The sequence below is a fragment of the Nipponia nippon genome, unplaced genomic scaffold, assembly GCF_047370975.1.
Source record: "Nipponia nippon isolate SJK-2023a ecotype South Korea unplaced genomic scaffold, ASM4737097v1 scaffold_17, whole genome shotgun sequence".
Classification (NCBI taxonomy): domain Eukaryota; kingdom Metazoa; phylum Chordata; class Aves; order Pelecaniformes; family Threskiornithidae; genus Nipponia; species Nipponia nippon.
Window position 1 is genome coordinate 7,044,952 of NW_028262333.1, and position 26,718 is coordinate 7,071,669.

General features: G+C 46.5%; 1 protein-coding gene across 2 annotated transcripts in view; it reads right to left on the minus strand.

Annotated features, from left to right (window-relative positions):
• Positions 1-203: 203 nt before the first annotated feature.
• STK32A (serine/threonine kinase 32A) overlaps positions 204-26,718 on the minus strand; it is a 37,111-nt gene continuing 10,596 nt past the window's right edge. For both annotated transcript variants that reach the window (XM_087753669.1, XM_087753671.1), the window contains exons 3-13: positions 25,882-25,937; positions 24,537-24,688; positions 21,678-21,851; positions 18,069-18,106; positions 11,734-11,823; positions 8,109-8,206; positions 6,038-6,154; positions 3,743-3,868; positions 2,557-2,685; positions 2,114-2,178; positions 204-1,738 (exon numbers count right to left, since the gene is read on the minus strand). In XM_087753669.1, the coding sequence (XP_087609795.1) occupies positions 1,648-1,738; positions 2,114-2,178; positions 2,557-2,685; positions 3,743-3,868; positions 6,038-6,154; positions 8,109-8,206; positions 11,734-11,823; positions 18,069-18,106; positions 21,678-21,851; positions 24,537-24,688; positions 25,882-25,937 (1,136 nt within the window). In that variant the 3' untranslated portion in view covers positions 204-1,647. The remainder of the gene's footprint in view (positions 1,739-2,113; positions 2,179-2,556; positions 2,686-3,742; positions 3,869-6,037; positions 6,155-8,108; positions 8,207-11,733; positions 11,824-18,068; positions 18,107-21,677; positions 21,852-24,536; positions 24,689-25,881; positions 25,938-26,718) is intronic.

Here is a 26,718-nt window from a genome sequence, read left to right on the forward strand (position 1 = left end):
ACAGGCCCCCTTTGCATCCAGGGAGGTGCCTGCGTTGCTGTGCCAGCATCCTCCCTCCACCCTACCTGTTAACACAGACATCAGGACCACATTCGGTGCCACTCGTATCTCTGTTAGAAATTACTGCAAAAACCAAGCCAGATGGGTGAAAGCAGTGCAGAAGCTGTCCCATGGGGGTTGGAGCTGGCAGGGTGGAGGCACAGAGGCAAACACCAGCGCTCTCTTAGCACAGAGGGAGCAGAGCAGGGGCTCCCCCAGCATTGCCCACCACAAACCAGAAAGTCTTCAGGCAGGGGAAAAGCAGAGTCCAGTAAAGTCCTACTGGGCTCTAGGCACCCATTCTGCCTTGCTATACAAGTGATCTCAGAAGTAACATTGACTTTTGATCATCTGGGAAGGAGCCTTTCATTTGCTGTTGGTTTTATTCAGATTTTTTTTTTTTTTTCAGTTGATCAGATTTAGCCAGAGAGAAAGGCAGGAAGGCACAGGGGATACAAAGAACACCTTTGGGTAAATGGGAGGCAAATGGTTCATCACGCATTCGTTATATTGCTGAGCATAGAAAAAACGTCAAATAAGGAGGTGAAACCTCAGGTCTGCCAAAGCATTTAAATAATAGCATCATTCCCAGCATTACCGTAATTGAAATGCTTTGGCCGATCGCAGTCTTGGCAAATACTGCACCAGGAGTACGGCTGTTCCTGCAAAGAGTAGCTGCTTAAATCAAGCCTGATTTCAACAGTAGAGAGATTAAAAATACCCACTCAAATTTACCTCTGGTGTAGGAAGCCAAACCCCATCAGATTCAGCGAGTTGCAGCAGTTTAATGTGATGGTGAATGGGTTTTCCATGGTGGCCTGGAAAAGCAGCTGGATGCCGGTTATTCACCAGTGCCTGGTTGTTACCTCTTCATTTCCACATCAGTCTGCATGCTCGGACCACCCACCAGCCAGCCCCACTCTGCGAGAAACAGGGACAGGCACCAGCATGGAGAGAGGCGGAAACCTCTGCTGCCTCCTGCGCACTAAGGAAGGAGCTCATCCCCACGTCCAGCCCTCCGTGCCCACACGCACGGGATGGTCACAGGATGCATCTGTAAGCAAAGTCTTTGTCTCCATGCGCTGGTGGAGACCCTGCAGCTGAGAGCAGCCTCTGCCAGCTGGAGCCATCGGCTGTGAGCCCATGCGGGAGTCCCAACCTCCATGGAGCCCAGACCCACGGTGCTGTCGCGGACCCACCACCAAGAGTGATACTAGCAATGACGCCTCTACGACCGATGCACGCTCAACCCTTTGGTTACACAGCTGGCAGTCGCCTGGCAGGCAGCACCAAGGGCTAGCCAAGCTGAAAGGGCCAATACGGTCTCATCCATTTTCACATAGTCACATTCCTGCCACCAAGAAAGGCAAAATAATAGGATCTAACTGACCATGGCAAATTGTGGAGGCAGCACCCACAGCCTCTCCCCCCACACCCAGGATCTGCCGGCTCTGGGGTGGGAGGCAGGGCGAGCGGGTGCCCCAGTCCTGCCCGGCCGCCCTGCCCTGGGCTATCGGCAGTGTCCGGCAGCAGTAGGTGAGTCCGATGGTGGGTGGGTGGGTGTGCACTGGCCCCATGAGCAAAGCTCCAGCAGGGGCTGTGCTGCTCTCAGAGGTGGTTGTTCTGGTTGTCCTCCTTGTACACGCCTCTGCTCTTTGCCAGTGTTATGGTCTGGATGTCGTTGTGGTGGTGTCTCACCCTTAGGAGAGAAAGGGATGGTCGAGCTGTGAGGGAAAGCCCAGGCAGTGCCAAGGCCCAGGCAGCGCCTGCCCAGGAGCATCCCGTTGCCCGGCACGAGCCCCCGCAGTAACAGTCTGCCTGCACAAACAGGGCAATTAATGCAGTTCATGGCTACGGGCCCAGCCCACCACCTCAAGAAGAGAAATGCCACATCAGTGCCCCGGCAGATGACAGCTCACCCAGCATTCCCCAGTACTGCTCTCCTCAACTGCCACGTTAGTGAGCTCCTAAAGCCCCATCTGCAGCGTTTGCCGAGACGGCCCGAAACCCAAGCCCTGTCAAAGGCTTTGACAAGGGCCAGAGTCTCTGACGCTGCCTCTGTATCAGTACTTACTTTTCTCTGTTGAAAACAATGAAGTCCCTCTGGAGCATCTCTAGGTGCTTTTGAAGATGGCAGGCCTTTCACATGCAAATAGAAAAACAAAGAAGAGATAGGGAATAAATTCACAGGCGACACAGAAAGACATTACAAGGACAATATCAATGAGATAGATACAGAGCTATCTTTAGGTATAGGGCATCTTCAGCACTGCAGTGGGGAGAATGGCATTAAGACTCTCCTCTCATACAAAACCAGCATGTATACATGCTGCCTTCCACCAAACGGAAGCTGCAGAAGAGTCTTGGGAATAAAACTGGTCGCAAGGGAAAATATGAAAAAAATTTTCAAAGGAAAAATTGTTTAAACAATTTGCTGTGGTCTTGCTAGATGGCAATCAGCTTTCTTGGAAAATGAGAGAATTCCTTGACCACATGCTTGTACCTGCTTGCTCTCACCTGGGAGGAATTGCTTTTGCTGGTGTCTTTCTCCTTCTTAGCCAAGCGTTTTTTTTTCTTGTGAAGAGGTTTGGATTCTAGGATCATTTCTTCCAGTTCAAAGGTGGGGTCACAGTTCAGTCTGCCTTTCTGGAGGGAAGAGAGAGGTGGTCTTAAATGATCAGAGCCTGTCTTGAAGAGTCTCTCATAAATTGGACTGCATCTGGCAGCTGAATTTTGTAAAAAATAAACTAATTACAACTGCACGCATAGCCAGAACACCTGCTGTCCTTACGGATTTTATCAGTTCCCTCAGCCAGGGGACACCGTCAAGGTGTGGCAATTGCTCTTTTTGTGCTCACTGCTGCTCCTCAGCCCTTCGGCTGCTTCGGAGTGACAGTGAGGATGAGGACTGTGTCTCTCGGCTGGGCCGTGCCTCTGCTGAGAGGAGCACGGCAGCCTGCAAAACTGGTTTTAAAGCAATATGCGTACACCCACCACGGAGCAAACCACCAACAGAAGGGGAAAATACATACAATTCATAGTTTAGCCCAACTTTTATTTGGCTGAAAACCACTCAGAGTAACACTGCACCCAACAGTCCTCGGATTATCTTCTGTAAGGGTTATGTTACTTCTGTGCTGCTTTAATCCAATTAAAAAAGGATCAGAAACACTAGTCTACTGTATTTGTTATTTTACTATGAACAATGGGCTTGTTAGGGAGAGTCATTACAGGAAAAAACAATTATCATAAAATGGTGGGGGATCTCCAGGCTGCTAATGAGCTCATGTCTGTTCATTAGTTTTTTGCATGTGAAGAGCTAGTCCTAAGCAGGGCTGCTAGGAAAGGCGGTTCAGCGCAGGACGGCTCACAAGCACCGTCAGCGCACGTTTCATCTAGCATGCCATGGACAGTCCGGAGCGTGTGAGACCAGTTCCGCATCCAGAAATTCTGGGAATATTCTAAACAGAGCAGATAATTTTGGGGCGCCCATGCTTTGTAGTCATGCCCCATTACTCTCTATTAAACCCACAAGAAAGTGAAAATTTTGCCCTTGCCTCTCTTTTCCCCTGTACCTTACAACATCTGATGTTCTTGTGGAAATTTGTAAGAATTTCCCATGATGTGGCACCAGGCGCGAGGGCAGGCTGCAGTGTCTAACGCTTGGGCACATTGAGAACCTTTTAAATTAAAATTGCCTTACTGTGGGAATGAATTCTGGCATTATCCTTTTCTGGAGAACAGCATCCCAGTTCACATCTGACAGATACGGAAAGTTCTGGATATCTTTCAGCTGAGAAAAACGCTTCTCAGGGTTCAGCTCAAGCAACTGCAATGAGAGTTAAATGGAAGAGGTGAGAAAGCAAGACCCTGAGATGCGAAATCAGAAATTTGGTACATACAGATGTGTCTGTGGCAGAGTTACACCCAGCTGGGGCAGGGAAACGACCATCAGGCTTTTGAGGGTGCATCTGTCAGTAGCTGCTTTTTGAGAAGGAGCTGGTTTTGCCCATGGCAAGTGGGACTGTCAGAGGGAGCCAGGGAACCGCCGAGGGCTGCGGTGATGGCACGCAGTTACAGAGGCCCTGGGAACAGAGCTCCAGGCCACCTTTGCCTGTCATTGCTAAGTGTGAGGCCGAGGCAGGTTTCCAGTTTGGGCTGGACCGCAGGGCTGGCCGTGCCTCACCCTGTGACAGGGAGCAGCCGCTGGGGACACCGCGGCCTCCATCTCCATCACTGGGGCTCAGGGAGGTGTCCCAGGGACACCCTGCTGAACGCAGCACCCGGGGCCAGCCGTCCCCCTCCCAGCCCATGCTATCCGCCGTCCCCGCGGGTCGGATGCTCCGCTGAATGGGGCTCGGGACACGCAGCACCGGTGACACTCTGCATGAACACCGGCACTTCGAGTGGGTGCCTCTCTTCTGCTGCTCTGGCTCAGATTCCCTTCACCAGCGCACGCCAGGGGCTCACAATCTTTAACTCTAGTTATTCTCATTTTTATGAACAAGTTTTATCCCCATGTTAGGAGCAGGCGATGAGGTGGCAGTGACATTAAACAATTTGTCCAAGGTTAAAAATAACTGTTTGTTTCAGAATGGGGAGTTAAACTCATGCCTTTGTGTTCCCAGTTTATACCATATCAGTAAAATATCCCCTGTTTTCTCATGCTAGTAATGGAATATTCATAAGTATAATTCCAGTGTGAAATAATGGATTCACACTGCTTATTTTCAACATTGCTGTAGGAATTAATTGTGTGGAAGAAAATGACTGAGGTTTGTCTCTGAAGTGCAAGGATTCTACATTGCATAAACTCCTGATAGTTCGCACTCGGAAAATCTAGCAGGAAAACCAGACGACCCAAACCCTCCGGAAAGGGGTGGATAAGGTGACCCCCCTCAGCCCCCCATCTCATATACAGGGAACCTATATGGCTTGCAGCATGTTGTGGTCCAGGGAAAAACTTCCAACATAACACCGCAGAGGACATCTGCAGTAAACATCCCTATATTACTGTTAGGCTTAATCAAATATTAGCTCATTTAATTTTAAACAAATGGAGATATTCCTCAATTTTCTTCTTGGAAAATATACCATGATTCTGCCTCAGGAAAGGATTGATGTCTCATTTTCATTTAAAAGTTTGAGAGTATTTCATTAGAGACAAGAAGATACTTCTATATACTATTTGCAACAAAAAATAGATGAAAGCTACATTAAGCACCACTTTATTGCCTACACTTATTTGAAAATTAGAAAACTATTTCCATACTTTCCAAAATTTGCAGCTAGTGCTGTTATACAGGGCTCAGCATTTCGGCTTTGCTGCCATTGTATGCAAACAGTGTCTGACACTGTCAGGCAATAGTTTTATTTATTGAAGATATGGCTTCACTTCAAACACGATTTCAGCTTCAAAATTATTCCAGTAATGATTTTGAAGCAATTTTGATAACAGCTTTATTAAAAAATAATTACAGGGGTGCATAAACCACACGGCATCAAAGGATTTCAATAGTATCAGCACTTCTTGCAAATCATTTCATTATCGGGAAAAATGTTTTTTAAAAATCAAAGAAATTATGCAATTTTTTGGCCAAATTTATTGACACATATATTAACATCTACTTCTAAGTTACATCATTCCAGAGAGACAAAGTTACAGGAGAAACTCTGGAAGCAAAGACTGCACGTGTCCTTAGAAGAGACGCATTAGCAGCAGCCGCGCTTCCCAGCACAAACTTCATGGCCATCCGCCCGGGATGCAGCGCTGCTAGCTGCTTATTACATTAGCGTGGCTACAACATGAGAAGCTGGATATTTACCATATGGTCCCACCTGGAGATCACTAACGCTGGGTCTGGACACAATTTGCAACGAATCCCACAATTTACTGCAAAGGCCACAAAGCACGGTGGAAGGACTCGGCTGCTTTCAGCAGGCGCCCAGTACGATACACCCCAGCCCCTAAGCCATCCGCTTCCACGGCTGCCCTCACCTTTTTGATTAGCGACACCATCTCCGTGGACCAAGCAGCAGGGTACATCACCGTAGCCGTCTTGAACACGTGCGCAATTTCATTTGTGGAAGTGTTGGAGCGAATATGATATGGCCTCTGTGAAAAATGCCACAAGGAAAGCATTTGAATTTCGCTGTTTTTTCAGACTCCTTGGGAAATCTTTTTAGAGCAAAGAAGTTCCAAACAAAGTCTCTTTGTGCACTCCCCAAGCCTCCCGTTGAAAATCTCTCCCTGTGCGATCGGAGCTCAGTTGAAATAAACAAAATAATAATGTCATCAAGAACAACGATAATAACTAGGTATTTAAACAGCGTGACAGATGATAGGCAGCAAAACCCAAAACTTTGAGCCATTAGCCAGCTTGTGTTTGCTTGGCCTTTTCAATATTTGTATCTTAAAGGGCTATCAAAAAGCATTTTATATATATGGTGTTATGGTTAGAGCATTCCCAATATTCCCTGTAAAACGTGCCGCTGTTTTCAGTTCTTCACTCGTGTTGGTGATTACACAAGTAAAAAGGAGCAGGATTTCTCCCACCTATCAAATCAGCTGAAAAAATAATGTCCCAGAAGGGCTGCAAGTGCCGGGTGTGACATCAGGCTGCAGGATGACCCGTCCCTTCTGGCCGGGGACCAGTGTGACGGCAAACGGGCGGCTGGGCCGTCTCTGAGGAGCACTTGGCTGCCCACCGCCGGCAGGAGCGGAGCCAGGCCACCCCGGCGCCAGCCGAGCACCTGGGGAACTCAACCGAAAATGATGGGCAATGTAGAGCTGGTGTCACCGTGCAGGTAAAGTCACCTCCCCGCTTAACTCCCAACTACAGCAATACGACTGCCTTACTTTGAAAGAGAATTTATGATGGTAGAGCGTTTCCATTTTGAAAGATTGTTGATTCCCAGATTTTTGCAGTATTTTGGGAGGTGTGTGTGAGGGCGTTAAAAGTACATTAAAAAAAAACAGTATCTACAAATTGTGAGATCAAATCAGGTGCTAACATGTACCAACACTAGATGGACCTCAAGGTCTCCCTTCACTTCCCCCATGCCGTAACCACCCCTGGTGCCACCATCTTAATCACGGCTGTGCCATCAGGTTTGAACACGTAACAGCATTTCTACTCCCGTCTTCGGAAATAGTGCCATCAAGTCGAAAGGCAATGTGATGACCAGACCTGCAATTCATTTAACATCACAAATGGAAAACTCAAATATTATATTAGTATGTTTACAGGGGGCACATGACTTAAGTTACCCAACAGGTCAGACAACCGTGTCCCCTTAATGTGTACTAACTTGATCACTCACAATTTGAAATACTCAAATTCATTTGAAAATCTGTTCTTTAAAATATATTCTTCAAAAAAAATTTTTTAGGCATTCTACGAAGACTGATGATAGAGTTTCTTAAAAACATGTTTTGCATACTCATACTGAAAAAAGTTTCCTAGCCTCAAAAGATTTTAAAAAACCTTTTGCTTAGAAGAACGTAATTTAAATAATTTTGTCCCACTTTTTTTACAGAACACTTCCAAAACACTAATCTAATCGTCTGTCTACAAGGCTGCCAGCCTTACCTGAGTTAGCAGCAGAGCACTGACGTGACAGGCAGGGACTGTGCTTTATTAATAATTTACATATTGCAGTTTGCTTTTGCTCAAACTGCTCAGTCTTATTACAACAGCAACAAGATTTTTTTTCAAGTTGTCTTTTTTCCTTGCAGGATGGGAGCTCAAAGTAAATTATATTGCAGCCCAAGCTTCAGGAGTTGTCGCTCGTTTGCATTGCCCAGCTTACACCAACCCAGATGCCCTTGGGTGCAGTGGGGAACTGTCGTGACACACAGTTCTGTATTGCGACAGTTTCTTTGAGCTCTTAGCTGTGATCACAAGAACCCTGGTGAAGATGTGGTTTCTGCTGCCTATGCTGTAATTACTCTTAAAGCCTTGAATTTGGCTTGGCCTTTTCATCCCTGTTAAAAAGCATTAACCTTTCCAACACAGTGTATAAGGAAAGAGACGGACGGACGGGGACAGGAGCCGCGCGCACAGTACCCGGGTCCTGAGCAGCTCGTAGGCAGTGATTCCCAGCGACCACCAGTCCACAGCGAAGGAATAGCCAGTGGGTTTTGTGGAGTTAAACATTTCAGGCGCTGCGAAATACAGAAAAAGGAAAGTTTACCCTGCTGCAATCTCGAGTGGAAATCAGCAACACAGAATGCTTGCTCCATGCCACAGAGAGCAGCCCTGCTATTCTGCCTAGGACACAAATTAGCACATTACCCATTACCATGCCTCTGATAATTTCTGCTTTTTTCTTCAAAACAATGGCATATGGCTGGTAGATCGGTCCTTTACTGAAACATCGCTGAGGTGGACACGAATCAGAACGCACGAGTTTCCTTGCAGCAATTCGCTTTTTGGTCTTTGTCAGGTTCCTCGACCGCTGTCTCAAGCCTTGCAACGCAGAAGAACCCCACAGCGAGGAGCCTCGGCAGGGAGGGAAGCGCAAACACCCGTGTGTGCAAACCACCCCGATCTCCCCCCCAGGAAGCGCTGTGCAGCCCGCTGCTGCTGCTCCCCACCGCTGCACAGCCGGACCCGCCAACCTCGCGTCCCGCTCGGCACCGCGCGCCGCCCCGGTGCGAGCCAGACCTGACCCAGTTCCCAGCACGCCAGCTTAGCCCAGATACTTGCCTGCCCTGGGAACAGACACACCTTGAAACCTTGACCCTGCTGACTAACTACAGGTGCAATTAGCAAGGTATGAAATATTTTCTACTGTGTTAAAACCCAAACAAGCGTTTCAGCTCCTTTGTGCCTTACTCTCCCCACTGGTGAAACGTGACTGTCAATAATTTCTACTTCAGTGGCCTGTTACAAAACTTGGTTGATTAATGTGTGTGAATGATGGGATGGCCTTGAGAAACAGGTGTGCTAGCACCTTTGTAACTGGAACGTTTAATGTTCGATAAACACGATGCAATTCATTTGGATCATAGAATGCTTTATATAATCACTAAAAGGTTCACCAGACCCAATTAATTTCCTACCTCGTACAAAGCACTGAAACTCCTACCGTTGTGGCGCGGAGCCCTTCCTGCGCTGCTGCGCTCCTGCTCCTGGGGCCCCCGGGAGCCCCGCCGTCCCCTCCACGTGGATCTCTCGCTGCTTCTCTGCCCACAAAGCCCAAACCCAATAAACTCCTTTTGCTGACACAGGACTTGCCCGTTCTGCCACAGTAAATGTGCTTTGGAATAAGGACTAACCTTAACTGACTGAATCTGAGTATCTCCTCACCTCCCCCAGAAAGCCTCTCTGCCCCAGCTCGCGCTCAGCAGATCTTCACGTTGGAAAGCTATTCCCGTCCCACTCACATCTCTCTTTGTTCGTATTTAAAGCACTTCAATCTGGCAGAGCCTAAATACAGCCTCGCACAGTGAATGAAAGCAGCTTTTTAGAAACATTAATATGCAGTGTAAACGTAGACGTAGTGCCAACGGCACCCTTGGCAAGGAAAAGCAAATTTTAACTGAATGAAGCCTGAGAGCCACAGGTTTTTAGGAGGAGGTTACGAGGCTAATAGGAAGTAGGTGGAGGCACAGACTGAAATGCTCTTTCTTAGCAAATAAATTTCCCTTTTGAGATTAAGGAAAAAAAATACTGTGGGATGTTTTGTGTGAGCTGGGAGGCAAGAATTGCTCTAAAAAAAAACAAAACAGGGAGCAATGCTTCCTTTTTGTGCATGTTTTCCTTTTTAAAAGGATTGCACTGGTGGTGCAAAGGTGAAAGGTCGATTTGGTCATCTTGATAAAAAGGAGATTCCCAGGGGATTGCCCTAAGGCATTTGCCTATGCAACAGCTATAGGGAGGCTGCATTATTTAGGTCCGAGAGACAGTGTTACTGTATATGAAAGTATGTATTTTCTGTCGGAGGGGTTGTGTTAGCCGTATAGAAATGCTTTTGAGTGTTTTTGCTTCACTTAGGAAAGTTGAATTTACGGTCACAAAGACTTTTCTATGTAGTGTTTGCACAGGAGTTCTTTTAGCTTTAGCTCAGGATATTTCTCCCTGGTTCATTACCTGCCCCAATTCCTCCCAGGTATGTCAATGTTATTTTGCTTTTTGTTTATTAACTGTGCTTGTGCGATAAGTATCAAGTGGGTCTCCTGCCGCCTGAAAAGTCAGCTGCTTCACTGATTTGACCAGTAAGTGAAAATAAGTAAGTCTTCTGGACTCCTCTTACAAAGGGGAAAAGAAGCAAATTTTTTTTGAGTCATAGGGAAATGAGGTCTGCGTAGGGAGCAATCACTGTGTGTCTTCCTTCCATGCGTTTGTGTTGATTTGTTCACGAAAACTGTTTTCCCAGCTGACCCAAGGCTGCCATGGAGTGATCCACCCGCTCCCGAGCCACTCTGCCCGGGAGAACGTCCCCCCATGCACTCCTACAGCTGCCTGACAAGTTCCTAAAACCTGCATTTTTTTGTGAACTGGAGAAAGGAGGGGAAGGGGATGGTGTGTAGCTGTAGCAACCAGCCCAGCTACTCAGCTCTGCGGGCACCTGGAGGTGGGCACCCCCCTTCCATAGCACCCATGCTGTGCTTTGTATCTCCCGGGCAGGCCGGCATGCAAACGTGCTGAGCGCTGGGGAGCCGACTCAACAGCCCTCCAGAGCCCGGCTGCGGCCTTCCCTTCTGTACACCTCCCTTTCCAGGGCTGCATGTGGCGGGTTTTCACTTACTGGCAGAAATAACCACATCTACGGCTACTGGCGACACAGGTACAATAGGAGGGGTTTTCAGAAAGACTGAAAAATAGGCTCAGCGTTTATCTTCCAATTGCGGCGGCTACTTCTGCACCAGCTGTGCCTCCCTTTCCCACAGGCAATGCACATCCCTCACCGCTGTGCTCTGCAGACCCCAGTACGATTGCCTGCCTGAACTGCTGTTTGAAGACAGGATGATGTCCTCAGCGGCAGAGATCAGAGCCAAAGCTTCACTCGCCTCTTTCTGATGCAGACCTGGCATCAGCACGGCAATGCTCTCGGCTGTCAGCCTCACACCAGAATATGGGCTCTTCCCCACCGTGCTGAGCGGATGCCGTAGCCCAGGAAAACAACAAATCTTAAGTCAACTCACTTGGCCTAAACACAGAGTAATGCTTTTAAAGCAGCCAGTTTATATAAAAATTCAAATTATGAGCTACTGATGCAGCAGTGTAAGACTTGTGCTAATGTACGGAGGGACCAAATACAAGCTTTTATGCTTCATTTTCCTTCTCAAGGGTAGCAAGAGCATTTCATCATTGCTACGTGGCTTGACTGCTGCTTGCGAAATGCTCTGAGCTCTCAGGAGTGCAACTATCTTACTTTATGATCAAAACCAAGTATGGCATAACAGCACGAAAATCTGTGTTTGCAGTATGCTTGCTTCGGTCTGTTGTGTGAAACCAGTAGACGGACGCACATTTTCCAGCTGCATCAGGGTGTTACTGGGGAGGGCCCCCCCTCAGGCTCCTCTGCAGTTCCTCATTTCAAACAAATACATGCGCTTTGCCACATATCAAGAAGAAGAGAGTTCAAACTCTCATCAAAAAAGACCTCATCTGTATCCCACCACAGCGGTCACATCAAGCCCATAAAATGGCAATTCAAGAATACATAATTGTCATCGGTTCTTACCCATATACGGCTTTGTGCCAGCAATGGTGGTGACTTGTATTTCTTTAGTCAGCATCGTGGCAATATTGAAATCAGTGATGTGCACGTGTCCTGAAAGACAGAGGTTAACATGTAACTTGATTTGCTTTAATTTCACATGAGAAACGGCTTTGAATCAGAAACTTAAAGTAAAATACTCCATGGAAAGGAGTTTCCAGGAAAAAAAATTTCTGGTGGGAGAGATGATAGAAAATATTTCAGCTTGCGGGCTGCTTACAGACGTATCTTGTTACATCAAATATCCCCTTATTTACCCTTTGGGGAGCGAAAAAATGGAGTTCTCCAAGAAGTCACTTAATGATGATTGTTTTGAGTCTTTCGAAATTTGGGGGGAAAGAGAATTGAACTTTTCTCACAGAAAAAATTCCACTGTGTTTTGGGGGAAAAAAAACAATCCTTGATATTTTTGGCTTTCTAGCTACTGGCCCTTTGGCTTTCACAGGTACTAAGCACTCTCTCCATTTTCCTCTTTAGAATGGAACAAAATACCTTTGGCAGCAAGCAAAAGAGCCTTGCGCAAGAAATTCCAACATCATGAAACCCCCTTGTGGGGTAGGAATGGTTTCTGCTATCGCTGCTACAATATGCACAACTGCTGCCTGCAAACTGAAATGGGTACAAGAGGTGGATGTGATTTGCAGGGATGAGAAAGGAAATGCTTCCACCTAGCTCTTGCTTGCTCTTTTACTTGCACTGTTCTTTTTTGCAAGCACTTAATTTATTATTCCTTACTCACTAACCTCGTATCAGCGAGCAGATCAATCATGTACAGCAGTACAGGTGATCAATACAAGGCTGGCTTCGCAGAAGTGAATGTCTTTACAACTTGTGGGTTAGTTCAGCCTAATTCTTCTGATTAAATGCAGGCAGTCTTTTCTTCCTCCTGACCTCCTGCATCTTCTCCTAAGGCACTAAACTTGCTCATCCCTGACAGAGCTGGGCTCATTAGCAAAAGCCTCAGACGTTTCGTATGTTGTGTTTTGCAGACTCATCACCCTCCTCTGCAATAACAGAGGGTGGCTGAATTGCTGTTGTTTCCTCTAACCATAGAGATCAAATCAAAGTGGCTTTCTACCGATGGAGATGCTATGACAATACTTCCCTCAGTCATAAGCTTCAACAGCTAGAAATTCACTGCTGCTTTAGTTCATGAGTTAAAGTAGCATAAGATCACGTTTATACGTCTAAAAGTTGACGCTTTGGTAATGAATTCCTGTTGTCTTATCTGGATGCTACGAAACATTTAAGTAAATATTTACAATTGTGCCTATATGTTATATGAGAACAGTCATACAAGTTTGCCTGCTGCAAATATCTGACCTAGCTGGAAAAATTTTGGGAATAAAAGTAGAATTTGTGATTTCACCTGAAAACACCGTATCATGTCCATGTTCCTGCCTGTGTCTCTTCAACGATACGTGCAGCGTGTAAAGCATGGGAGCCTCTTGCCCACACCCCGTATCAGCCATGGCCAGCGTGCAAAACGCACCCTGAAGCATGCACAACCTGCAGCTCGGGAGGACGGCTGGACGCACGTGTACAGCTCCTCCAGAGACAGGCCAGGCGTGGAGCAGATGTCCACCAGAACTGGTGGAAGCAGGCCTGCCATGCTTTATGCAAACCCAGGCACGTTCAGTGTTTGGGCTGTGAGTTTCCAGGGACAAGGACCACCTCTTTCTTAGGGACTGGCTCCTGCCTCACACCGAGCCCCGGTCCATACACCTCCCGACACTACTGCTAGGCACACAGACTGGGCAGACACAACCCCTTCCCTGGGATCACACCACAACCACTTCACTTCCACCTCCATGTCAGCATCTGGTGAGGATGAATAAATCCTTCAGCCGCTCCCCAAGAAGTTATCATCCAGCTTTTCAGCAATTTCAAGTTCCACCATCAGACTGCCTCAGGCAGGGCAAGGGCAGGTAGAGCTCAGCAGGACAGCGACCTGCTAACAGCCCCATGCAGGTGGGACCCGTCTCTGCCCCTGTGGGCTCTCCAGGCTGCGAGTCCCACCGAGACACAGATTTCCTTATCAAATCTGGGGTGCTTGTCAGGCTTGAGTTTGAAGGAAGAAAGGAAAACTTGAGGTCCCTCTGGTGAGCCAAGGGCACTGCTGGGGGAGCATAAGTGAGGTGTCAGAGCTCACCCCTCACACAGTACCCGACCGATCTGTCAAGAGCACATGTGTCTCGTAGAATCACAGAATCGTTAAGGCTGAAAAAAACCTTTAAGATCATCAAGTCCAACCGTTAACCTATCCCTGCCAAGTCCACCAACTAAACCATGTCCTCGAGCACCACGTCTACCCACCTTTTAAATACCTCCAGGGATGGGGACTCAACCAGTGCCCTGGGCAGCCTGTGCCAGTGCCTGGCTACTCGTTCAGTGAAGAAGTTCCTCCTAATATCCAACCTAAACCTCCCCTGGTGCAGCTTGAGGCCGTTTCCTCTCGTCCTATCACTTGTTACTAGTGAGAAGAGACTGACCCCCACCGCACAACCACCTCCTTTCAGGCAGTTGTAGAGAACAATAAGGTCTCCCCTCAGCCTCCTCTTCTCCAAACTAAACAACCCAGCTCCCTCAGCCGCTCCTTGTAAGACTTGTGCTCTCCTTGCTGCTTACACCGCTTTACAAAATCAGCCGGGACCTCTCTTCTTCAGTCTGCCCACTAAAGAACAGGCATCAAATCGCTGGGGAGTCCTTGAGAGAAAAGAATGACATACAACTGTCTTGTCTGGATGTGTCCTTTATGTCCTTGCATTGTTTTTTCTTTCATCTCTAGCTCTCATTCCACTTTGCAGGGAGCTGTTTTCATAGATACGAATCATAAAAACTTATTAAGAATTTGATATTCCAAGCACAAACATGCCTTTCTCTGGATGCATCTTTTAAATCATTCACTTCAAATAAAGTCACAAGTTTTATAAACTAGCCCACTTGGGAAATTATCAAATCAAGCCACCAAGGCTGAAGAAGGCGGCTCTGGACAGTGCGAAGAGGCTGAACAGCAACGGCAGCGTTACAGAACTGGGTAGACTGGGCAACCAGGGATGGCAGCTACTGGTAACCAAGAGGGAAGCGCTGGGTGTTGCTGCTGAGCTTTAGGGTCAAACTCTAGGGCTCGTGTTTTCCCGATTGCTCAGCACCTCTAACTGCAGCCAGGTTTGAAGCAGCACAGCCAGCGCTGTACTCCAGGCACCATGTCCTTCCCAAAGCTCAGCCTGCCTGCCTGAAATTGGCACTTTCGGATCAAGCCTTTGGTTCTGCATTAAGGCAAAGAATTTTCTTATTATAGTCAGCACCGCTGTTAATATAATTCCCTCACCTTTCTAGAGCATCTTTTGTGCAAAGAATATAAGGTTTCTGTAGATTCAACTAAGATAACATTTTAAAGAATATGAAACTAGAGACATTAGGAGCTGTGGAGTACGGAGGGGCTTGGACAGATGCTGTGCCGAAACTTTCTTGTCTGAGATTAGAGAGCAAATGGGCTATGCATGCAGTGCCTGCATTGGCATGAACTCACCCATTTTAGCACTGCCCTCGAGAACATTTTGGCAGTGGTACAAGAAATAATACTGAGCAAAGCCATTACCAGGCTCTTGCAAAGAAACCTCTCAGTTTTACTAGAGATAAAACTGAGTTTTTCTTCAATTTTATTAGATGAATGACCTGGCCAAAAACTCCTAATGAATTAGTCACAATTCCTGGAAACTGCCATCTGTTATATCCTTTTATTCCCAGGTGAGCTGTGCTGTCACTGAGCCAAATCGATAGACTTATTAAAGGAGAAAAATCACTTTGTGCTTGGAATGACTGTTGAAGGTGGTCAGCTATGGAGGATCTTTTCATTGTCGGACCTGATCCAAATCTCTGATGTCGAACAACTGCTTTATTTATTGCACAGAAAGACGTTTGCCAATATTCCACTTTAATTATGGCTCACTTTAATTTCTTAGCTGAAATTGATATGGTAATACAGATTGTCATCGGCCAGGGTGACAGAGAAAAACGCATGAGGTGTGTGGTAAGTTCATGACAGTCAGCAGCAAGACAACACATTTCGATGTGTGGCATCATGAAAGGCATTTGTACTATCAAAAACCTGAACCAGCCTCCTACACAAAGATCAGATGATGTGCGCAAGGGCTCCTGCAGCCTCGTCAGTGATAAGCACCAGCAAAAAGGGTGCTGTGGTTTGTAACAGATATGGGCACCTTTCAATCTGTAAATGTGAAAGGGTGAAAGAGTCTCAGCTGGAAAAGCACGTCACAGCTGGAAAAGCACGTCACAGCTGGAAAAGCACGTCACAGCTGGAAAGGAAGATGTGCTGAAGGGCGGAGTTAGGGGGCAAGAAGAGTCTAAAAGATGAAGGACTGAAGTCTGATTGCTGAAGGTCTTCAGGTGCTTCATACTCTCAGGGGACTGGTCTCAATCAAGAACGTGATAAAAAATTGATGTTAGCAAATAGCATATATTTTGTGATCACAGTTGTGAAAGCCTGGTGAAGAGAGAGGAGAGGGAATGGGGAGCTGCAGCTCTGTTCCACGGGGAAAGACATACTGAAAAACAAGCACAATCTACTAGGCTAAATATAGATAAACATGCTACAATAACAGTTGCTCTGGGGACAAGAAAAAAATTGAACTTTGTGCACAAAGCTTTCTGTATGCATGAGAGCACACACCTTTGCTGCCATGGATGAAGAAAAGAAATACTACAAGTCACAGTCAGAAGGACACTGAAGTCAAGGGTACATCCACTGAAAATAACTCTGAAACCTCTGCAACAGACAGTTAAAACACGGCGAGCAGAGAATAGGCTCAAAAATCAACGCAAATTGCAGTGTCATTATAGAAGTTTGCAGGTTACGTCCTGCTGAGCTGAATGCAACTGCAGAGACAAGCAGAGCTTTTTCCCCCTCTGTTTTTTCCCTTCTTCAGGGGAATGCTGACCTACATTTCCATGGCTCCAGTGCTCCCAACTCCCTCTCAGGTGGCTTGGTCACCTCGCTCCTACGGGGCGCAGAGGTAGGGCGGTTCCTGGAAGATGGTCACAGGTCGCTGTGCCTGCTGGTGAGGACTGACTGAATGCAGCCCTGCACCGGCTCCGCACAGCGCTGGCTGGGAGGGCGGCCCTGGAGCCACGGCAGTGCCGGGAGCACCCCGCTCCACATCGCACCAGTGGACATTGGCGGCAGGGAGGAGGGAGGACGGGTCTCTGCATCCGTCTGGCCATGGGGCAACAGCAGGGGAAGTACCGAGTGAGGCAGGAGAGAGGCTACTGCACTTGGAGGCAGAAGCAGCTTTGCTGACAGCTCCTAAATAAATAATTAGCTAGCACTTTGAAATTAGAGGTCATATGCAAAATGGGTAGAGTCTGGGCTCGGGTGCTGCCAGGCAACCCTAGTCACACACAAGAGCCACGGTGATTCTTTGGGAGCTTCAGCATCTCTATTACAGCCTCTGAAGTGATAATGAATTCAGATACGCCTTGTCCCTGTACTGAATTTTTCTCTTCGAGTGCCTTGCTGTAGTTGCTAATGAAGATTTCTCACAATAAGCCAGGTACACGGATTTTCAAAAAATACGAAATGACAAAGTGTTTTTCTAATGAGCTTCACCGTGAGAGCTTTACCAGGACAAAAAAATGTGTCTAGAGAGTAATGCAAGAATATAGTTAGAGTTTTGCCTGAGAAAAAGACTAAAGAAAAATTGATAGCAACATCTGTAATATACCCAGCCTCAAATCCTCTTTGAAGCTCCCTCCCAATGTCAAACGCTCAGGGAAAAAGAAAATACCTGAATGAAAATTATCTGTTCAACCATCATTCTGTTTGTGAGCATACATTACACACAGACTGCAATTACATGAGCATTTCCATTCAAACAATTACATTTTGAGTAAGTTTTATGAAAGAGCCAAGAAGGTCTTCAAATAAGGTCTGCTAGGCAAGCTGACCACAAGCAGCACAAAATGTGTCATCCCTGCCAATGCCTTCTAGAGACACCATTAGGCCGGTCGGTCAGAGGTGTTGATTAAACACTAAGGCACCCCCAGAAATACCGCAGCAACAGAGGGTGCCCATTGCCCTGAAGGCACACAACACTGCCACTCAAAAAGCAAAAGACAGCAACCAAAGCATGAAAGGATGGTCCCGTTCCTAACTGAACTGAGGGGGAGAAAGCGACACAAGATGAAGAAACCAGCAAGCACTTAAACTTTAACTTGGATGTCCTGTTTCTGACTCTGCTTTTAGGCATATGCACGACCACAAAGCAACGGGCACTTACCATGCTCATCCAGTAAAATGTTGTCAGGCTTGATGTCTCTAGGAAAAAAGGCAGAGAAGGGGAGACAGCCATTAGCCTAGAAAAGTGAGATGAAACACAGCTGCAGACACTTTAGGAAAGCCCAGGCTCTGGAGGAACACACTTCCAGAGACATCACGCCCTCGAAGGTGTCTTTGCTGGGGCTCTTGAGCTCTGATGTTCCTGCAGGGTTGGATTTAGGCATAACAGAACGACTAATCGAACAACAAAAGCAGAGACGGTGGTACAGGGCTACAGCTTTGAAGGCTGCTGTGTTTGGTCTAGCAGCACCCAGGTAGTCCACCTACAACGTTAGAGCTTCTTTTTATCTTTTTCCTCCTTTTACGTCTTAATCTGTTTCAAGACTACATTAAGAGCTCTACGAGTTCCCTGTTTACTCAGTAAAAATCCGATTATTTTAACATTTTTGTTCTAAAAACAAATGGCTTCCCCACAGGTTTTGTTCCTGAATAAAAAAAGAAAATAATAATACCTATAGCAATGCTGTTGGGAAATGCTTTCCGTTGAAGCGAGAAAACATACACCTGATATGCCTACTGTATGCACCTGAGTGACTTTACAAGACATTACCTGGTTTTAATGAGCTAATTACATCAGTCCCCATTCACCTGCTATCAGCCCGAGCCAGGCACCTGGCAACTGAATGCACCATAAGGAGATCGTCACACACACGAGGCAGGCACACATGCAATAACCCTGCACTGTCCCGATGCTTCCCACCAGGCCCGGGGGTTCACAGGGAAGAAATGAGGTGGTTTAGGATTTTATCTTTAAACATGCAAGCACTAAGATAAAGTTTGAATTCACTTAGCCACCTGGAATCAAGAAAAGATAACACATTTAATTATCATGTAATAGTTTACAGTTCTCTGGCATCCTCTCCCCCAAACTACTCCCAGTGGGTTATAAATACCAGTTACCTTCCTTGTGCCATCCCCCATCACACAGGTCGCCACAGGGGCAGGCGTCTTTATCAAGAGAGAAGGGGGTGGTTTCAGGTAAGCAGCTGGTTTTCCCCATAAGGGCAGCAAAGCTGTGCCACAGGTTAGAGCCAAACAGTCCAGATGGTCAGCAGCACTGTATGTGATAGCGAAAAATGGTGATGCCACACTTGGTATTTTTGAGAAAACACTAATTTAAGGAAAAATTTTAAGAAATGTATCAGCAAAGAGAGTTTGGAAAAAATGGATTCTTTGAATCCCTTGATACAAAAATATTTTCAAAGTTTTGAAATGAACCATAAAGACACGTTTTCATTTCTCATCCAGTTTTCAACCTTTTTCTAAACTATTATTTTTTTTATTTCCACTGGGGCCTTTTCTGATCTCACTCGGTCTGGTATGCAGCCTATGGAATTACACCAGCACAGGGAGATCATTCCCAGGATGCAAACAATGAACAGGGATCATTTTGTTTACTGATTATTTGTATATTTATTTTGTATAAACTGGTTACACCATTTCCTAGCCTGAAAAAATTAACAAATATTTCCCACTCTTCTACATGTAGGTGGGAAATAATTCCAGCCATCAGTCTGTGTTTGCTGCCTCTGCACAGCTTTGTTCAGACAAAATAAGCAACCGCTTGCCTGTCTCCTGATGTTCCCAGTTACAGATGTTGCAGTGTAATTGACTCAGCTGAGTCACTTTATCAATCTAATACTGTCCCACTGGGTTACAGTGTTAATTAAACAACTGGCATCGCAGTGTTAATTAAATAACTTGCAAATTTTACAGACCATCATACATGTTTTGTTGTACTCGATTCACCTTAAACACACACAGCTGCTTGAAATACACATTGCAGTCTAAACTTTAGCTTCTTCCCTCTATATTTACAAATAACCCTCTGAGAGTTTGCCCCTTGGCTGTCCTCTTCGTACCTGCCCTTACGCTGCAGCCGTAGCAGGATGCCAGCCCACCCCTCGGCGACGCCGATGGCCACACGATGCCAACGGCCACGTAACTGCAGGGACACGGCTCAGAACAGGGACCGCAGCGCGCCAGGCACCCTGTGCTCCCGTAGCTGTCACATCTTTCATCGTTATGAGGAACAGTCTCCTCCTCATGCAGACTCGTTTTTACAGCATCGAATTGTGAAGAACCTCCAGCCCCTTAGCTCTATAAACACTACTACTAATTGTAATCTATTACTAATAGAGAAGAATTTCTTCCTTGTACTTCCCTTTGGGCTGTGCCCCACTCCATCTGTTCAAGCCAACAGCGTGGGGATTCACCCCTCGCTGCCCAGGACAGAGACAGCCGAGTCTGCATTTCACGATGTTTAATTCATGCTCATCCATTATTTGGTGCCGGTGAGCAGGTGCCGGGCAGAGGCGGCCAGCGCAACGTCCCTGTCATCGCGCACCGGCTTCGTGTCGCCGACCACAGCAGCGCCCGCTGGAGCCTGAACGGGGCAGCTGGGGCGGCCTGCCTGCCAAGATCAGGTGCATCAGAGTAGAAATCTACGCAGGTATAGAACAAAACAAGCAGCATGAAAGATGAGACTCCTGAGAAAGTGGGAGCTATCCCCAAGGAGGTCTGGCTCTGACTGAAGCAGAGCAAAGCCTCTCTGGTGCTCTGGGGCTCTCCACAACTGTGGAGGGCATGCTATGGGCATGGCAAGCATCAGCCTTTCTGCTTTCACATCTCAGAAATGGCAGCCAAACGCTACAGACATGAACAAGCGTTAATCTTCATCAGCCCTTGAACAGCGTGTTCCTTCCCTTACTAACAACCAGGATCATTTCAATTTTAAGTTTTGTACCATGCTTTATTTTTACACCTCACAAGAATGCTCTTCTGGAGTGATATTTATAAATGAGATAATCTTCTCCCTGCCTTTATTAACCCTCTGCTAGTCCCTCCCTGTTCAAACCCCATTAGCAGCTACTAAGTCAAACCCTTGGGCCCCCGAGGTTTGCATTGCCCAGTACACCAGTAGGAAACAGCCGCACGTCTGTCTGTCCGGAGCCAAACCCTGCATCTCCAACCAGGGAAAACCTCTACCTCCTCTGTTATTTTGCAGGTCTTTGAATGTGTGGGAAGAGTTCAAATATTTTTTCACTGGCCATGAAAAAGCTTGGTGGCCAAAAAGAAACTCTCACCACTTCTAGAAAGTGATTTAATCTCATAGAGAAAAAAAACAACAACTGTGTTTGGTCCCATTCCTTGTCTTTCAGTGCGGTACAGAGAGGGGAGCAAAAGGCAGACACCTTCGAGTGTGGCAGCAGGGGAATTCTGAATGCTGACACCTACCCTCTTCAGACCAGGATGGATATTAATGAGCTGCAACTAATTAAACCTATTAGAGACACCTTTTTGCAGGATCAGCAAACAAATCAAATATGCTATATCATAGCTATCCCGGAGGGAAAAATAGCTTGCTCCCTTGTTGTATATGAAATGCTTTTCTGTGGGAAGCCTAGTGTTTCACATAAAGGCAAACATATGTGGGAGAATATTTTGTTTAGCTCTTTAGCTTCTATTTGCCCTTTCATGTTGAAGAGGAACAAGTCTGCCCCTACTGCAGTCTGCGAGCATCAGTCCACCCACGAGGTCCCCAGCTGACCTGTGGATGATGTGCCTGCTCTGGAGATAGTCGAGGGCCAGCACCAGCTCACAGATGAAGAGTTTCACGGTGCCTTCTTGGAACCGCACGTTTTGTTGGAGGTGGTAACGCAGGTCCCCTCCAAGCAGCAGGTCTACAACCATAAACATATCTTCTTCATCCTGGAACGAGTACCTAAAATGGCATAAGCATGGTTCAAGGATGATAATATTAAAAAAAGACAGGTTGAAAAGAGACATATGGTACCTCTGGGAATACTTATTATTTCTTGGAACTTTTTCACTTGGTAAATAATAATTTCATGACCTTTCCATGCTCCGTTTCCTGCTGCAACTAAACTCCTACCACCTAGATTCTCAAAATAGTTGAGATGACAATAATTTAGCTTCCGATCCATAACCTAGTCAGTGCAGCTTGTATGAACAACTACCAGCAGGCCCACTAGAAGAACAGGAACCCGATGTTTTTATGTTGAGCTTGTTCCTATCAGCCACTTCAAAAACAAAGCCACATCCAAACCCATTACTCTAAGGCAGCTTGCTGCCAATTTCTTCCCCCTAACAGTTGCGAAGGGAGATGGACAGGAGTCTGGCAGGTGGGCACAGCTCTCAGGCACATTTATCATGGGATACTAATGGCAGTGGCTGACAGCACAGACCAGAAAGGGCCCAGGAGGTGTGGACCATGCATTTTATTTCAGGGAGGACCTCATACTGACTCTTGTTTACTGCTTGCCTCCTGAATTGCCAGGCAGCATACAGTGCACAGCAGCTTCGTTTGCTCAGCAGTTAACAGCTGGTGCCAGCGGCTACGAGCTAATGAAAGGCTTCCACTTGGGAAGCGTGAGGAGCAAGACGGTACCGCTGCCACCCACTGCCCACCGTCAGGAGAGGCTAGCCACGGGCAGCGACTAAAACAGCTGCCACTTCGACTATGGAGTGGTGCAGCTCCAGAAATCACCCACGTCACATCTGTGCTGGTGCTCTGAAAACCATCCATAAAGCCTGCACTGCCCCAGCCAACACTCGCATATGTAAGATCTCTCCAAGGGACCTTGGAAGATCCCTTCACTTGCTGTGAAGTCCCAGCTGGCTGAGCAATTGGTAACTCAACTCAGCAGTGGAAATCCAGCTTGGAGCTCTGGATAAACGCTGTCTGCTCCCCTTGGGGTTCACACTCAGCTCTTCAACATGGACATTTCGTCTTCTCCAAGCACCCAAGGGAGCTGCCCATAGGAGCAATGCAGAGAGGAGCCCTAAACCAGCATGCACAGCCCTGCCCAGACTCACAGCCAGCAGGCTGTGCACCAGAGGCACTCAGAACCAGGCTCTGGTTCTCCTGGCAGCAGCCTCTTAATAAACCCATTTGCTCAACACAACAGGAGATTCAGCTGCTATATCTCGTTCCTCTTTAAGTGACCTCATTTGATGCAATTCTTTACCAAGTGTCCCTTTGAGGCAGTCTAATGATCAGCTACAAGCTTTTTTCTTACCAATACACCAGCTTCTTGATGTGATGAGCAACACCACGAACCAGAACATTACTCCACACGAAGCCTGTAGTCTGTGTATCATTCAGAGTGCAGGAAAGCCAAAGGCTATACCCGAGGCCAGGGATGACATGATAAGAACAGAAGCAGGGAAACTCAGATGCTTTGCTCTGTACAGGTCTATACATATGCGCGTGCTGTTAAGTTCTCAGCTGCTGAGTGAGTTTTGCCTGGAACTGCTTGTTCAAGTAGCATTGATAAGTTCTACCTCATTCTAAAAATAAATCCAATATCCAATAAATGTAATTACCCACCACCCCAGAGGAATCCTATAACTACAGGATATTGACCACCGGATCAGGCAGCGTATGAGATCACACCACGTGAAATGTTACTGGTGCCCTAATAAAATTAACCTGGCAGACTCTAACAGTAATAGGGTCTTATTTAAAATTCCTTTCTACTGTCCCGCTGCAGGAAAACATGCTGAATCAAATGAAGAGGGAAGAATTAGTGTGTCTTTTATCACTCAGCTGGTCAATCCCATTGCTAATGGTCGAAAAAGGACTATAACCAGAGCACATAGGTTGCATTTATCAGGTACTCTTAAAGGAAAGAGACTCTTTTATGTACACATTTCCCCTATAGATATATGGGTTTCTGCAATAAAATTCAAATGGTATTATTTTTCTTTCAGTAAATTCAATGATAAGTTGCTTTTATCTTTGCTGATTAGCATCAATTCAGTCAAATATCAACAAGGTATTAAGGCAGGCTGTTTAAAGTACAAAAATAAACCACAAAATCAGAATCAGGAGGCGATGAGAAGAAAGCACTGCTAAGGGAAATGCTGCGAACAGAGCACTGCTTGGCTATCGATCCCATGCTGTTACCGCGTGGTCCTGGGAGCTGCTGTTTGTTGCAAAAGAGCACTATTAAATAAAACTGGGTTATGGTAACGAGCAACACCTGCCTAGGAAGAAACCACAAGGGAACACACAAAGTCTCTTGTGCTTGTCGAGGGGGGTCCCCTGAAACCAGCGCCCCGGTCAGTGGAACAGACGGGGAGCCCCACCTCCAACGAAGAACCATGGGACCAGTCCACGCAGATGCGTTCTCCAGAGCAATCGCAGGCGATCGCTGCTGCTCGCCCTGCGGGCAGCGCCTCGGGCAGCCCACTCACCGCTGGCTGCCGGCGAGACGCACGTGCCTGGCTCGGCAGGCGGCACGACGCCTGTCACGCTGCAGATGGCAACACGCCAGCTGCTCCTGGAACCGGCTTGCAGCAGAAAAGTAGGCCAGTCTGGTCTCAAAGGTGTCTCTAACTGCCAATGCTGACTTAGCTGGTAAGCAAAGGAACAATATCTTACCATAAATTAACTAAGAAGGGGTGCTCCAAGCCCTGCATAATCTGCAGCTCCTTGAAAACATTTCTCACTTCATTACGCTCCACGCACTTCTGTTTATTCATGTATTTCATGGCATACATCTTCTTGGTGTCGTTTTTTTGCACAACGCAGACCTAAGTGAGCAAATTGAGGGATAAATCAGAGATGATTTGTCAGCAAATTTAGGCAGGTAAAACGTGGTCACAGGAGCATTCTCCAGTGGCTTTAGCAAAGTCCATGCTGCTAAGTCGCAGCTCCAGGTACTGATGCTGCAATGCTGGACATCGCTAGTAAATCCCTCACCCAGTTTTCAGCCAAAGAAGAAATTTTGCTGGGGGAAGGCAAGGGGAAGGAATTTATCACCACACAGACAGGAGATAGGGAATCGTGCACAAGTCAACGTTTTCTTTAATAGCACTAACTAATCGTGGTTGCGTCCATCCCTACCACATCAGTCACTGTTTGGAAGAGTCCTTTCCAGCACAGAACCACAGCTTAGAAACTGGGGAGCCGCTCCTGATCTCCCCCTTCTTGAGAAGTTTCATTCAGCTCACAAAGAACCTTGGGCCTTGTTGGGGGGGTATTGGGGTTTGAATTTTAACCCTTCTTATAGTTATATTTCACCAAATCTAGAAAGAAACATTGCTTCAGTGAAAGACTCGGAGTCTGTAAAACTGCAAAACAAAACAGACTGGTTTTTCAGATTTGTTTCCACAACAATTTATGAGTTTGGAATGAATTTGCAAAGTTTCAGTCAACCTTTTTTGTTTTGCCACCAAATAAATCTCTTTGTCTAGAGGTCCTTGTCACACTCTGCACCTAAGACACCCCCCATTTCTGGCACAAGAGTGCCTCTATGTGAAGGGGCAAATGACCTTCTGGAATTCCACAAGCGTGGAATCCCACAACAGCATAAAAATAAAACCAACCTATGACTTAACCTGATGCTTAATAACGAACACTGTGTTTCACAGAGAAATATTCCCCTTAAAAAACCTGTCAGGCCTTTCATGTTGAGTGTAGTTTTTTTATTAAAGATGCATCATGATGTTCAGTGTTGCTTTGCTGGGGAATCTTAGAAAATGTTTATCCAGCAACATAATGAAATTCAGCTCATTTGATTTATCAGTATTTGATTTTAATCTCTACGGACTGGATGATGAATCAGGCTGTGATTCCTTCTTGATTACCAGGAGTTGAAGCTCAGGTCAAAGCTCATCGACAACGCAGGGGTTTATTTCTTTACTCTCATGTGAGCCTTTAATTCGCCCATTCCTCAGTTACATTTCCAGCTGTCCAAATGGTGATTAGTTCACAAAATACTTACTTTTCCAAAGCTGCCCTTCCCAATAGCTCGCAAAATTTCAAAATGGTCGAAGGTGACTGCAGGAAAGAGCAAACATTCAAACATTAAATAGCTGAGCAACCATTTGATGATTATCACATTATTTCTACATTTTTTTCCTTAAGATAAGAGCTGAGAAAAACAAGGGACACCCTAGTAACTTTCTGTTGCTTTTGGAGATTTGGGTACTGTTTAAAACTTGGTGTTTAACAGGCTTTTATTCTTTCCAGCTAAAGTGCAAAGGCAAGTTCCCTGGGTCAGCCTTTGTCACTGGCAGATCCAGCAAGGAATGTTCTCACTCTGCCCTGCCTGTTAAACATGAAAGTCTCATCTTATTCCTGCTGAAACCAAATGCAAAGAAGTTTAGCCCATCAAATGTTTATAACATGTGAAGATGTAAACGGGCAGCTGGTTCTTTGTATCCCTGTGGTATTCTAGACAGCCGTTCGATAACTGCGCAAGATAAACACAGCAACCCTGGCTGCAAGCTTCGCTGCCACTCAGCATCCAGAATGGCTGTTTCTGCTCAGGAGGGAAACAGAAGTGCGGCAGCTTTGCAGAGCGTGCCTTGAAACGGGGAGGGAGGCGCGCGAACACGCGTTCCCCTTCCCCTTCTGGCCTCCGGCTGGAGACGGGGCTGGAAGGTGAACACCTGCACAGCAAGCGAGAATGTTTTGTAAGTGCTAATCTGAAGGACCCTACATATCAAGTGTTTCTGATCAGCCAGGGTGAAGCTGCCTGTGTTTCATCTCCGGCAATAAATAGATCCAGAGAAACAGCAAATCAAATTAGCGTACAGCAAACACAGATTAACTGTAC